General features: G+C 42.5%; 1 protein-coding gene across 5 annotated transcripts in view; it reads right to left on the reverse strand.

Annotated features, from left to right (window-relative positions):
- Positions 1-15,736, reverse strand: part of CHD1 (chromodomain helicase DNA binding protein 1) — a 109,345-nt gene that overhangs the window by 51,134 nt on the left and 42,475 nt on the right. For all 5 annotated transcript variants that reach the window (XM_053290684.1, XM_053290683.1, XM_053290682.1 and 2 more), the window contains exons 5-10: positions 13,464-13,531; positions 10,734-10,883; positions 7,946-8,211; positions 5,468-5,693; positions 2,963-3,063; positions 355-533 (exon numbers count right to left, since the gene is read on the reverse strand). In XM_053290684.1, coding sequence (XP_053146659.1) covers positions 355-533; positions 2,963-3,063; positions 5,468-5,693; positions 7,946-8,211; positions 10,734-10,883; positions 13,464-13,531 — 990 coding nt within the window. The remainder of the gene's footprint in view (positions 1-354; positions 534-2,962; positions 3,064-5,467; positions 5,694-7,945; positions 8,212-10,733; positions 10,884-13,463; positions 13,532-15,736) is intronic.

Genomic DNA, 15,736 nt, shown 5'->3' on the forward strand with positions numbered 1-15,736 from the left:
GAAATATTAGCTCTACTGCTAACCCTATTTTAAACTGCACATAGAAAATAAACTATGATTAAGTGGATAAAATACTGGCTGACATTCCAACTACTCATGAGTAGTCCAATTTAAATGACTATCTCATCCCATTAATTTCAGTGGGACTACTCATGAATACCTTAGTCTGGAAATCAGCCTATGAGTCTACTACAGTAAACAACCAAATTCCACCGATATCATAATGCCTCTAAAAACCATCTTCAAACCACCAGATGGTGTCTTAGGTACAGCCCACATACAGGATACCATTTCAACTGCTGTTTGTGAGAAGTAGGTGTATCATAAAACTAAAATAATGAAAAGTACACTTACCTTACAGTCCTTAAAAGGTGTGGTTTTAGACTGATTTCTGCTAAAATACTCATCAATGCGTGATTGGAATTTTTTTGCAATGAGAGCACCATCTTCCCAGCTGCACTCTGAATAAGGGAGACCTTGCCATTTGCAATAATAATCAGGATAACCTGCAGCGGACTTCTGATTAGAATGGGCTATGGAATACATTTTAAAAGTGAAGTTTATTTATTTATTATTATTTATTTAATTAATTTATATACCGCCCTTCCAAAATGGCTCAGGGCGGTTTACAATTAAAACAACTCATAAAACAATGAAAAGCTAAAACAAATTAAAAACAATAAAACAACTAACAATTTAAAAACATTTTAAAACAAAAATTAAACATTGTCCCCAGACCCCAGCTCAAGAAAACACGTAGACTTAGTATAGAAGAAAAGGGCCACAACTTTGTTAACTATTACACAAAGCATGGCAGACTGGAACACCAGGTGATTAATCACCCTTAGAGAACAGTGCGGGCCAATAGAAGCAGGTCAGAACTCTGAAATCCTACCCAGCGCCCTACTGGGCGACACACCCTGGCTCGGGAATGGGCAGGTACACTCCACCCAATTCCTTCAAAGCCGACCCCCGCTTCTGTAAGAGAGGATCTGGATACTTCTAGGCATTCGTCCACCCCGGACCGCACAGCCCAAAGGTTGGAGAAGTCCTGAAGCAGGGTTCATGGCAATCATTCTCCCCGTGCCACACAGGCTACAGAGGAGCGATTAACCAATCACCCCTTTTACATATCCAAGGGTGCTCACCGATGTTCTAACCCTCAAATTACCACCCCGCCCGCACTGTTCCTGCCATTGTGGCTGACCTAACTCTAACTATGCACCCAGGACACAGAACGGAGTAGGCGAAAAAACCCCCAACAGTGGCCAATGCGTTGGGAGCAAAAAATTCCTACTCGGCCCCTTCAGGCAGCCAGTCGCTAGACCCGCTCTGTACCGGGGGGGAAGGGAGGGGAGAGCTCCTTCTCCTGTGGTTGCCTGGTCCCAACTGAAAAGAGAATGAAGAATGAATGAAGAATGAATGAAGAATGGGGCGGGGATCGGCCAGTCCTGGCCGAAACCCCGCCCCTTGACCAAAAGGGTCAAACGGAACCCTTCCTGGTCTTCGTGCAGGACAGGCTTCGTGCAGGACAGGAGTTAATGTGTTACTTACTTATACAGCTATAGAATTTGAATGTGTATAAAAGGGTAAAAATCTCCTAAATACTAACAACATGTAAATTTAAGAGGGGAGAAATTATTTGGCACAACACAGACTAGTTTTGCAATAGCATAAATGATGTTGTAAAAGTAAAAGGCCATAGCATATAGTCATTGCAGAAAGAAATGCAGCCCTATTTCAGTCTAATTCTTACACTAGTACTACCTCTTGTCAACTCTGCATATATACAAATGTAGAATGCCTTGCACAACTTCTTGCATAAGCTAGTACCATATATGTTCAAATAAGGAATTCCATGCTCAGCATGCACTCTGATGGTTTCTTTTCTGCTAGCTATAGTGCATCTCAGTGGAGCACCACAGCCACACAAAATACTTTCAGGAGTGCCACTGCAGATGCTACCCATCTTCTTTTTACTTAAAAGCCTTAGGACGTATGTAACAAATCTCATGGTACGTGGCACATCTCACAAGAGTTCTGACAACACTCAATGAAAGAGGGAGAGGAGAGGAGGCATGGAGAAGGAGGCTGAGGAGCAGATGGAGGGGCAGCTGCTGCCAAGAAGGAGCAGGAGGGTCAAAGAAAGAGCAGTGGCATCGCTCACTCCCTCCCTCAGCTCCAACTGTCAGAGTCTTGACGCCTCACTGAGCCTCCTCGCGAGGAGGATGGCTGAGCTGGGACGTCCCATCTGGCCTGCACGGATGGCCCTCAGTACTCTCTCCCAGGCTCCCACTCAGGCTTGGTCATCCTCCTCGTGAGGAGACTCTGCAAGGCGTCAGAGTTCAGCAGTTGGAGCTGAGGGAGTGAACGGTGGTTGAGTGAGCTGAGAGAGTGGGGGAGCGGAGGAGAAGGTGCGGCTGCGAGTGGTGGTGGGGAGCAGAGGTGTGGCTGCGAGTGGGGTGGCTGAGGGGGGAGTGGAGGAAAGGGGGTGGCTGTGAGGGAGGGAGGAGAGGAAAGGGGGTGGCTGCAAGTGGGGGAGTGGGACACAGTATTGGTGGGGAGGAGAGGAGGTGGCTGTGAGTGGGGTGGCTGAATGGTGGGGAGCAGTGCGGTGGCTTCAAATGGGGTGGCTGCAAGTGGTGAAGGAGAGGGGTGGCTGAAAGTGGTGAAGGGGAGGAGAGGGGTTGGCTGCAAGTGAAGTGGCTGAAAGTGGTGGAGTGGAGATGGGGAGGGGGGTGGCTGCAAGTGGGGTGGATGACACTGAGCAATAAAGCAGGGGCTGTGGTGGGACTTTAAGGAGAGCAATAAAGTCCTAGAGCGCAGATGTTCTGCTCAGGGCCAGCTAGTTATTTGAATACTATTACTACTATGAATACAAATTACTTCTAAGTACATAATAATAAGCGTGCTATCCTGGTACATCATTATTGTTTCTAGTTTTTAAAAAACTGTCACCTACCAATTATTCTCTCTACTATTTGATACTGTTTATGCAAATCATCTGTGAGTTCTTGCTGGCAGTTGTAATATTCCACATCTTCTGGAGAAGCGTTTTTTAACCTGGAAAGATGTACAATATTTATTACATCATTGTAGGATTGTTATAGTTTGTCATTCTTAAAGCTTTCAACCAAAGCATTAGAGGAAGAAATTTATTTAGAAACATTTCTTTGTAAACACACAGAAGATTAACTTTACGGAAGTAAAAGGTTAATGGTTGGGATTCAAGAGCAGCATGCACAGTGGGGTTTTTCACACCCTGCTTTCCACTACATCTCCCTTCACTGCCTAAAAAGCCACTCCTTAAGGTCTGAGGACCCTCCAGAGATAGGAAAAATGGGCCTCTCAAAGTAGCAAAAGGGGATGTACCTGGAAGGGGAAATTGCCAATACATTTGGCAAATAATGCATCTCTTCTCACGATTTCCCAGGCCACTGGCTTATAGAAGCAGACACAGGAAATTTAACTGATGAATATATCAATCACTTCCCACTGAAGCACTGAGTACCTGTCGCTGACAACAAAGTATCCTGGATTATATCAATCAGTAATTCCATCCAGAATAGCAAAGCAATGCAGACTTGATAGACTAAAGAAAACAAATGGAACCCATGACAATATGTTACATCAGATCTGAAATCTCATGTATTATATTGGTGAGCAAGGAGCAGAATAGGGCATTGATGGGAAGCAGGAAGGTGAAATGTAGAGTTTGAAGGGTCTCATCAGAACAGTCTTCTTATTTGGTATAGTATATTTAAAGGCTGCACAACTTCAGCAATCCAGCTGTAGTCGGGCTACAACTCTGTTAACCCTAGTCACAGCTGCCAATAGTGAAGGATGATGGGAGTTGACAGCTGAAGATAGAAAACTGTGAAGTCCTAGACTATTTCGTCACTTTCACAATTATTTCTTTTTTGGCTTCTTTTTGTTAAGGTTTGTTTCTTTTTGTGTTTAGGATATCTTCTCTGTTTTTATGCTTGGCATTATCTCCTCCTTTTTTCCTTATATAGCCTGTGCCATGAAACTATTAACACCAACTATCACCCACTGCCAATAGTCTGTCTTGCTCTCTCCCTCACTCCCCTTTCCCACTTGCCTCTCTCACTCTCCTCTCCCCACACTTCTAGTGTTATCGGCTGTTCATTGACAGAGGAGGTGAACCTCTTTTCAGAACCTTTATTTTAGGCTGCAAACCATATGTGCTCCATGCTTTTGAGGGTGTGGTTTTTGGGTCTCAGGGAGGGGGAGGTTTGGGCTTCTTCCAAAAACTAACATTTTTGAGCACGCCTTGTGGTCCCTCTCAACACCCTCAAAGGCCCCCCACCATTAACGAAAACTTGCAGAGGTTCTGTGCCTATCCAAATGTTCCATTAACAGTCAGCCATATATTAATACATTACAAATACTTAATTCTCATGAAAAACTAAGGTATACACTTTCAGCCATTATAACCTTCCTCCTTTATCTAAATTACTTACTATGACTATTATTTATTTATTTATATACCACTTTCCAACAAAATGTCTGAGCTGCTTTGATCAGAAAAAAGAAGAAAAAGGGAAGAAAACCCTGTTCACAAAGGGCCCAGTAGGTCTAAAAAGAAACACAAAAGGTAGACACTAGCAACAAGCCACTGGAGGGATAGTGTGCTGAGGTACATACAATAGGATCAGTTGTTCTTCCCCTGCTTCAGGGGCATAGCAAGGTTGGAGTGGGCCCAGAGACAAGATTTTAAAATGGTCCCCCCTCACTGAAGCTCAGCTCATAAAGTAAAGAAATCTTAAATGAGGCTGAATAGTGGTAACAGAAAGTGTGTGTGTGTGTATAAACCTATGTGCCACAATAAAACATCATCCTAAATTATTTTTAAAAAGGATTTGTAAATTGTGGACAATGCAAGTCATTTAATGGTACTAGAGAAAGACATGATGTTCTGGTAGCTCCAGGTCTTAACCTGGTGGGTGCACAGCTGGGGGAGTCAGTCTTGTGACTTGCCTTTGGCGGCCCCCCAAAGCAGTGGGCCCCCAGACAACTGTCTCCCCTTGCCCTATTATAGTTACGCCCCTGCCCTGCTTAATATAAACAGAATCACCAATTTGAAAGGTGCCTCTTTGCCCAATTAGCATGTACAAACTCATTTTAATATTCAAAATTAAAATATTAAGCATCCTGAATGAGGGCTGAATAGCTTACTCATTCAATGAGTACTGAAGACACACTGAATCTGAACATCAACAGCACTCAAGGACTTTGAATTTTAAAAACAAGCTATTTATTTATTTATTTATTACATTTCTGTACCACCATCCAGTGGTTCTGGATGCTGCATTAAAACTGCCTTATCTAAACATACTACAAGTATGTTCTCACATGGATAAGATATATGCTATCGGAATACTACTGCAATATACATGCTTGTAATAGAATGTTTTATGCTAGGTGATGATACGACTACACTCACCATCGTTTTGTCTCCTGATCCTTTTTCTTATAATTGTCCAGTTTCTTCATTCCTCTAACATTCTGCTGTTTCAGAGTTTCTTCAGTTTCCCAAGTATTATGGATGTGGGACCAGCCTTTCCATTTTATCAAATACTGCATGTCACCAGGTTCTTTTGATTTATCAAATCCTGCATTTGGATCTCCATCAGCTTCAACTGCGTAGATGGTGGTAGTAGCACCAGTGGCTGAGAAGGAAAGCAAAATCATATCATCAGCTACAATACTGAATGAGCAGCATCCAGACTAATGCTGCCAGTGCATTAAACATTGCCAGTGCTCAGCTATTTTCCTTGATCCCACCCCCTCTCTGCTGACCCTGATATATGTGCCTGAGGATCCCCCAGGCCTCAGGGACATATTTTCAGAGTGCACTGGGGACAACAGAATAACTGAACAGGTGCAACGTTTTAAGAACACAAGAACAGCCCTGCTGGATCAGGCCCAAGGCCCATCTAGTCCAGCATCCTGTTTCACACAGTGGCCTACAAGATGCTGCTAGAAGCCTACGAGCAGGAGATGAGGGTGTGCCCTCTCTCCTGCTGTTACTCCCCTGCAACTGGTACTCAGAGGCATCCTGCCTTTGAGGCTGGAGGCGGACTATAGCCCTCCGACTAGTAGCCATTGATAGACCTCTCCTCCATGAAGATATCCAAACCCCTCTTAAAGCCATCCAGGTTGTTGGCTGTCACCACATCTTGTGACAGAGAATTCCACAAGTTGATTATGCGTTGTGTGAAAGTATTTCTGTTTGTTGGTTCTAGATTTTCCGGCAATCAATTTCATGGGATGACCCCTGGTTCTAGTGTTATGGGAGAGGAAGAAGAATTTCTCTTTATCCACTTTCTCCACACCATGCATGATTTTATAGACCTCTATCATGTCTCCCCACAGTAGTCTTTTTTCTAAACTAAAAAGCCCCATGTGTTGTAGCCTTGCCTCATAAGAAAGGTGCTCTAGGGCCCTGATCATCTTGGTTGCCCTCTTCTGCACCTTTCCCACTTCAACAATGTCCTTTTGTCGATGTGGTGGCCAGAGTTGTACGCAGTACTCCAATTGTGGTGGCACCATAGTTTTGTATAAGGGCATTATAATATTAGCTGTTTTGTTTTTAATCCCCTTCCTAATGATCCCTTACATGGAATTAGCCTTTTTCACAGCTGCCGCACATTGAGTCAACACTTTCAACGAGCTGTGCACCACCACCCCAAGATCCCTCTCCTTGTCAGTCACCGAAAGCTTTAATGCAAGTGCAGCATCAGTCTGGATACTATTCAAGGAACTGTACACATACCAAATTTTTTCAGAGAATATAACCATAAGTAAACACTTGATGAAGTACAGTACTGCTGGAGTGCTAGTAAATTCTGTGACATTTAAAATTTTACTGTAAACTACATTAATGCTGGGAAGATTTGACAAAACTAAAATATTCCATTAACCTACAGCATGTAAAAGAAGAGAGGAGGATGGCAGTGGTTAAACAGCATATACGTAATAAATCCTTTTATATTCTAGAATATATCAGCTTCAGGAAAGGCAATTTTACTTCCTCTTTCAAAACAGGTTATCTCACAGAAGAGAAGGAATTTGAAATTTTATTCATTATCTTGATTGTCACACCTGTGTGTTAGAGATACAATGTATACAGGTGGCCCTCATTATTCGCGGGGATTCCATTCTCGCCTATAGGCGCAAATACAGAAATCGCAAATAACGAAACCTTACCTGTATGGGAATCCAGGGGTTAGGTTTCTACACACACAAAAAGAGTAAAAAAAGCAGGGAGGAGGCAGAAATAAAAGAAATAAAGTACTGTACTCTGCTCTTCAGCAATGCCACCCACAACCCCCCAATTCCTCTGATTCTTCACCAAAAAACACAGGATTTTTGTTTTCCTTGAAGAAGAGAGCCACAAAATGACTCCGCACTGTAAAATTGCAGCCAGAAATGACATTGGAAGTCATTTACGGCAACTCAAAACCACAAATAGGTGAATTTTAGCCTATTTTCATACTGCAGATAAATAAACCATGTCTCTAAGACTAATCCATGGATATGTGAAACTGCAGGTAATGAGAACCATCTGTACTAGTCACTGTTTAGTTAAGCTATGAAAATTAAATAAGGTTTGTTGATGTTAGAGAGTTTGAAAAATCAAATTTTACAGAAATCAGGTTAGCTTTAAATTTATAAGACTACAAATCTTCTTTTATAAAAAATTCAAAATGCATGACTTCCTAGTTTGTACTAGAAACAGCAGCTTGTTAAACATGGCTGGTTTCGGTTTAAGGACAATACACATGAAAGCCCTAAAAAGACTTGGTACAATCTATGACAATTACCAACATTTTTAGAGCCTCTCTTCTACATTTATTTTACCATTATCACACATTTTAAGAGTCTTCCTATATTCCTGTGAAATTTAGATCAAGATTACCTCCTTTTCTTCCAATGCGGCTATCCATAAATTTTTCGATTGTTTCAAATTCATCTTCTTCAGGTTGAGGGACATCCTCTCCACAGACTTCCAGAAGATCATCTGAATCTGTCTTTGCTTCTTCAGCTTCCTTGTAACTAACATTTACTGTAGCCTGGCGGCGAGATCCTCTCTTATCATAATCATCATCGTCGTCGTCATCATCGGATGATTCAAGTTGTCTTTTTTTCGGCCCTGTACTCTTCTTCCCGCTTTTTTGTTTAATTCTTAAACATTAAACACACAAAACAGATTTTCAAATTACTCACCAGGCAATGCCCTGAAATATAAGTAGTGATTATGCTCAGAACTCTGTGGGTTGTCCGATTTTTGCGAACATTCAGCAGAAAATAAGTGAAGTGGAATACTATTAACCTGTAAAGCCTTGGACACTACATTATAGCCAGTTTATTACCCTAGTAGTTATCTACAACCCACTACTCTCCCAACACTGGCCACCAACACTTCAGTTTCCCAGAAGGAATTAAGCATAGTGAACTACAATTAAAAACTACTAATGCATTTTGAATACTGTAAATGGAAAATCTGCCCTACATGTGAATTCTCCTTCTACTTTGTCTCCAGACAGTCCAGACACTAAGTGATCTCTTCAATTACTAGAGGCAGGTTCTAGGAAAAAGGCTTGAGTTCCACTACTTCAATAGCCACCAAGCTCTCTACTGCCTCTTGTATGGGTTTTTGCTTTGCTGGCAGCATTGAGCATAAAAACTCTAGATATTTGTCACGGTGCCTCCCAGAACACCAAAAGTATCCAAGAGCAACCATTTCCTACAGCCCAGTGTAAGGTTATAAGTTTCTAGACTGAGAAAAACAGCTGAACGCATCACCAAGAGTATAACTTCTTGAGGCCTCTCTTCTTAAAAGAGCTCTGTCTGTGCTTGCCACAGAGAAGTTACCCCTGGCTTGCCTGGAGGCTTTAAAGGGCTTATCATACATGTGGACTTGTAGGTGCAAAGATTGTGAATAGCCAAGTCCTAGGTCTCTAGGACTTCAGAGGAACTAGACAGAGGCTCACAGAAAGGAGGTAGAATCTTGTGCCTTGATTTAACACTTGCCTCACTACTGTCTTCCATCTGTTCTCCAAACAAGCACTCTCAATACAACTTAACAGAGATGAGGACCAACTTGACAGATCCCCTCTCCCACTAGCATCTCAGACTTTCCTTCTGGCCATGGTCATAGGTGTTTCCTGCACATGTAGTGCAAGTAGCTAGAAGGCCACTGTCTACTTAGGATTATATATGAAAAAGGCAAGATAACACTAGCAATAATGTACAAAAGCAAGTACTTTTTTCACACAGCGTGTAATTAATCTATGGAATTCTCTGCCAAAGGATGTGGTGATTGCTAGCTTGGATGGCTTTAAAAGGGGCTTAGACATATTCATGGAGTACTAGTCTATCAGTGGCTACTAGTCTGGTGGCTATAGGCTACCTCCAGCCTCAGAAGCAAGATGCATCTAAATACCAGTTGAACGGGAACAACAGCAAGAGAGAGGGCATGCCTGTGGGCTTCTCAGAGGCATCTAGCAGGCTACTCTGTGAAATAGGATGCTGGATTCGATGGACCTTGGGCCTGATCCAGCAGGGCTGTTCTTACTGCACTACATTTGATAGATCTACACAGTACAAGACTGACTTTTCTATCCATCTGATTCCTCTGTTATATGTCTCTGTAGAGGGAAGGACAGACAAGAATCCTTGCCTAAGGAGAAAGCTGTCTCAGCAATCTTAACCACCAAAAAATCATTCCAGTCCATAGCAAAGAGAAAAATCTTTTTAAATACTTTGCTCAGATGGGGCATCTTGATGGCACAGTGGCCCTGAGAGTCAAACCCAACCTCCACCCCTCAGCTCTTGCACCTCCTGTGAATACAGCAACCTTCAATCCCATATGGCCCTCACATTAAGGGTCATCTCCACCCTAAGTAACAATGTGAGGTTTATTAATTAAGGCCTCTGGCACAGGAGAAGTGAAAGAAAAGATTAGAAGCACAGCCATGCCACAGACAAGGATGGTAGGGAAAGGGGAAAGGACCTAGAGCCTGAGTGCTGGGTGTGCCTATGGGAACTGACCTACGAAGCAAGACCACATGGTACTTTTTCTCCCTCTTGCAAGGTTCTGATTTTCTTCACTATCTTCACATAAGGTGAAGGGGAAAAGAGATAGCTTCAGAATCAACTCTAGCAAAACTTGGTACCAGTGTCCCCTCTAAGGTGTGCGCATGTGTGCATGCACACTCAAGTTTTTAAATGTCTGCTCAGTTAATTTTAGATCCTACTCAGATTGAATCAGAAAGGTCCGACTCTGAATATATGTGCACACATACACTGCCCTGATACTGCCACCCAGAACAAAACTCATTCCGCACACAGATGAAAAAAAATTAGAGAACACTGATTGGTACACAAAAATTATGAGTGAGGAAGGAACTCAATCCAACAAGGTTCGGTGATCTTGATGACTACTTCCTTCAGCCTGGTCAGCAAACAAAGGTAAAAGTTCACCTAAAACAAAGGAAACCTGGCAGCAGACCAAATATCTGAACAGAAAAGAAATGGGAAATGCCTCCTAGTCCAGTCCCCAGGTCAAGATTTTCTTCTAAAGAATCTGCCTCCTGCTGCATGGAGAGAGCATCATCCAGTGACAGGACCATTACAGGGTGACATACAGGAAGAGTGCTCATATTTTCATCAAAAACAAGACATATTTCAAACTTGTTCCATACCTTCGTGGGGGTTTCCTGCTCCTGACTTTGTTTTTTGGCTCATAGTCAGATTCACTTTCCCCACAAGTACTTTTATCTCTGTTTTCTTCCAAATCAGAGTCTGAAGCAGTTCCAGATCCAGATCCAGACCCAGACATTTGCCAGTCTTCACTACATAAATCCAAAGTACACGGTTATTAGTATCCAAATAAAATATACATTTTTGTGTATCTTAGATCAACAGAAAAAAAGTATAAACTTACTGAGAGAAACAATTTAAGACAATTCAATCATATGTTTATAAGGAGAGAGGAATCACTACACTAAAGCATTTTGGAACTAACAGTTTGGATTAGTAGTGAGAACAGCAGAACATTTAATGTAGAAGCAATTACAATAAAAGGATGCATGGTGTATTGTTTTAAATGCCCAAGGTCACTTACACCAATGAGTTTAATTGAAAAGAATAGTCAAAAATCAAACAGGAATTTATAACAGATTTCAGCTAGCATTTATATACAACTGTAAGCCCTCTTCAGATGTTAAAAATGGGGATTCTGTACACAGATACAGTGCCCCAAGAGCATGCTGCAAGGCCACTCAGAAGTATCAATCCCAAGCTCAATACAATTACAGTTTTTGCCTACAGAAAGCAATCCTGTAAGTGTGAAGAGGTTCTGTCTGTTATCAGAAGGCTGGCAAGGGTGAGGTTTCTGAATACATCAGTGCTGAAACAGGACTTGTGGGTGTGCTGCTGGGATACTATGCCCACAGGGGTGTGCACGGACCATGTGCTGTGGTTCGGTCCAAATTTGTACCAAACTGCCATTCTGTGAACAGGTTCATCGGACTGACCAGGAGGGCTGATCAAACTGATAAACCAGCTAAAATTCCCAACCAAACCGCTCGGTTTACAGTGGACCAGTTCAACTGAGAACCAGTCCATGCAAACCCCTAAAGCAGCGTCTTCCCTTCTTTAAAAATAAATAAATAAATAAAAAGTCTGAAGTGGGCTCTGGTTGAAAAAGTATGTATCTCCACAGCTCTTCACACACTGGAAGCATTATTAGAAAGAATTCCAGATTCATTAAAATTGATTACTACCTATTTCTAACATTAATATTTTCAATATTAACCCTTTTCACTCATTATTATAATCTGCTATCAATATTGCACTAGTTTCACACATCAACAAAATGAAACTGTTCATGAAATCATGTTTTAAAATGCCATTAAACCCCAGTGAAATGAGGAAACGCCTGATACCATAGCTGTGTCCTGTAAATTCCACTCAATTTAATGAAACTGTTGGGGCCCACAAATACACTAATCACACTTGCCAGGGTAAATCTTCCTCCCTCTCTGATGAGCCCAAGCCCTTCTTTTGAGCTTGCAGGTGAGGACAGGCATTATCCCCACAGCTGTGCTGTTCATTATAGGCATTTTGATCATTGCAGAAGTGAAGTGTAACTGCAGGGCTGCTCCCTGAGGTGCAGTACCTTTGAAATGAAGCACAGCATCACTGTGAACACAATCCCCTGTTCCCATCCCCTAGCTTCAAAGGAATGCTAGGGCTCACCCATGTTATGCTGCACTTTGGAGGTGCTCCCAGCCATCTCAGCAGTGCACTGTGACTGCAGGGATGATCCCTGCCATCCTTCCCAATTTCAAGCTCAGGAGGGGTGTTATGTATGTGGAATTATCTCCAACCTTGTTCTGTACTTTGTTGATGTTCATAGACAAGACCCAAGCTTTCCCCCGCCAATGGTTGAGATACTTGCATCCATACATTTTGGTTGGTTACCATGGCCAGTCAAAATCTGTGGACTACTGGAGATCCATAAAGGAAAAGGCCTCAGTGGATTGTGTTTATTTTTTAATTTGTATTTATAGTTCAATATCTGTACCACCTTTCATGAAATTCATCCCAAGGCAGTTCATAGTTTTTAAGTGGTTAGAAATAGGGATGTGCACGGAACTGGTTTGGAGGCCCTTTATGGGCCTCCGAACTGGTTCGAATGACCAGCGGGTCTGCCAGTTCAAAGATGGGTTGGTTGACTTTAAGGGCAGGGGGGGTTGCACTTACCCCTCCCTCTGCTTTCCCCTCTGCTGGAGCTATACTGCAAACCAGTCCGGCAGCGTACCTCCATGCTGCCTGGTCTGCTCCTCAGACCGGAAGTAAGCAGAAGTACCCCGCGTGCGCATGTTGGGCACCTGTGCACGAGCAAGCGCGCCGGGTACTTCTGCTTACTTCTGGTCCGAGGGGTGGACTGGGCAGCAGGGAGGGACGTTGCTGCCCCACTGGACCGGATTGCAATGGAGCGTCAGTGGGGAAAAAGCGGAGGAAAGGTTAAGTGCACTCTTTCCCACCCTTAAAGTCAATCCCCCCACACCTTTGAACTTCCCCCGCCTGGTTCCGTGCACATCCCTAGTTAGGAAGGGATATTTTTCAGCCAGTTACATTCCTAATGCTGTTCCAGTTGCCTGATCTTCTGTAATTAGAATATATGCTGTAATCTCATTTAAATTTTAATAAAATCTTAATTTAAAAAAATGCAAATCCTGAAAAGTTACTCTACAGATTGCTATGCAAATAGTAAGATAAACAAATATAAGAATACAGTATTATTCCTTGGATATGACAGTAATTTTTTCCTCTGTGAAATAACCATGATAAGAGAAGGTCTTAAGCAGGGCAAACAACATCTGAGATAAATTAAGAATCAAAATATTTAAAGGTTCATATCCTACTCTTTGTGTTTCTTCCGTTTGATTTCACTGGATGAGTCATCTGCAGAGTCTTCACTACTTGATGAGTCCTGCATAGAAAGCCAATACATAAAGCCATTTAGGATGTGGACAGATTATTCTGCTCTAAGCACTGCGGTTCCACTTCAGGATAATTTATCTGAAGGATGTTTGCAATACTAATGGGTCTGAAAAACAGGTCTGGTGTGATTTAGAATGCACTAATTCTACCGACTCCAGCTTTAGAACAAAAGTAGAACATTATAACGTACAGGCAAGCTACAATTTTTCTCAATGTGATCTTGAAAACAGATTGTCTCTATATCCTCTGACTCTCCTGTTTTCTATGAAGAGATTGAAATAGGGACAAAGACTGTATTAGACTGTAAGTGTAGTAGACCAGTGTTCTTCATTGTAAGGCCTGGGAGGCAGTGACGGCTCGGCTCCCATAAACTCAAACTGTGGTTCCCTGACTAAAGGAGGCCTTGCAAAGCTTCAGCCAAAACAGAATACTCTGTACTGTCTCCCTAGTACCATGCAGAGGCAGCCATTCCCACTGTGAAGTGCTGCACCTTTTCCAGAAACAATGGGCTCCTTTAAGGGAGCAGAGCCCTCTTGAGCCCCTGAACCATCCTGGAAGGCAATGCGAGGAATGCTGGGAGGTGTAGCCCTTCTCAACACTTTCCCCAAAGAGCTCTTAGGAGGAGGACCCTCTCAGCACTGAGAAAAGTGCAGTACTGTGCAGATGTCAGCACAATAGGAAATGGCTGAAGGCTTTGTGCTGAAGTGTTCCTTGCTTGAAAAATAGTGAAGATTACTGTATTAGATAATTTATTATAGAAGGAATGTGTAGGAACAAGATGTGTGAAGACAGAAGCACAAAACAGAAGAAAAGTGATATTGTGGAATAGGGCTAATGGGGAAGACTTCATGTGCGGTCAGATGGTGGTGGTGATGAGGTTGAAATCCTATCACAAGAAAGAACTGGCTTACTGATGGAATGAGATTCTAGAACTGTTGTCAGAAAGGGGGGAAAAACAGGTTGCTCAACTGTAACTATTGATCTGGAAGTGATCCATTGCAGTCAGAGTGTGTTCTGCGCAGGACCGTTTGGACAGAATTGACTAGGCTCCTCGAAGCGCTCAATGCACTTCGTTGATTTGGGCTGGCTAGTGTTTCTCTTCTCAGTTCCTGAAGGACTGACATTTGGATGCAATCATTGTATGGAAACAGACTACAGTACAACAAGGTGAGTCGCCTGAAGTATTCTTGTAAACATACGTTTTATCACTTTGCATACTGAAGCAAGGCTGGCGGGAGGGTCTTATGACTGCAAAGGAATTACTTCCAGATCAATAGTTACAGTTGAGCAAACTGTCTATCTGGATTGTGAATGTTGCACTCATAAGAGCGGATATATCTCCCTATAGACCAATTTTATATATAGATTGCACTAAATTGCTTATATCAGTTAGTTGTTGTATCAGTTTTATTAGTCTTATCAGCTGTCTTCCCTTATTTTTTAGCTATTCCACTTTTATCCTTTGGTATATCTGATAGCTTATTTTAAATATTTTATACTTCTTAGACATTTTTATATTCACTGATAGTTGTATGCGTTTACCTATGCTGGTCTTTGACCGTAATAAAGTTGATTGATTGATAAGAGTGGGTGACTAACAAGCTGTCAGTCTGGAGGCGGGTGTAGTATGCTAAGGTAAGACCCTTTTCAGCACACCCTTCCCGAAGGTGGCCTGAGTTGCAGAGCGAAGGTCCAATGCGTAATGCTTCACAAAGGTATGCTCAGAGGGCCAAGTTGCTGCTGTGCAGATGTCTCTGAGCTTGCCAGCCATATGGGCAGCAGAAGTAGTGTAAGTCCTGGTAGAGTGAGCCCATATGGTCCTTGGGGGCTCTACTTTCTGGTGCTTGTACGCTTAGAAAACAGATTCCACATTTCAGTGGGATAGTCTTTGTCTAGAAATTTGGCAACCTTTCACCTTGCCTTTGTAGCTGACTAAAAGGCGTTTTGTCTTCCTAGAGGTGGTCAACTGCAAGTAGAAGAGGAGTGCATGCCTTACATCCAAGGAATGCAGCGAACGCTCGAGCACTGTCATGGGATTCCTGAAGAAGGTAGGTAAGACAATATCACTGCTGATATGAAAGTTTGTAATTGTAAATTAGGCCTAAACTCAGGGTCTAGGTGAAGCACCACCTTGTCCTTGTAGAGGCACTATCTTGTCCTTGTAGAGAATGTGGAAATCATTTCGCTTGCTTGA

This window comes from Hemicordylus capensis, chromosome 2, assembly GCF_027244095.1.
Source record: "Hemicordylus capensis ecotype Gifberg chromosome 2, rHemCap1.1.pri, whole genome shotgun sequence".
NCBI classification, from domain to species: Eukaryota; Metazoa; Chordata; class Lepidosauria; order Squamata; family Cordylidae; genus Hemicordylus; species Hemicordylus capensis.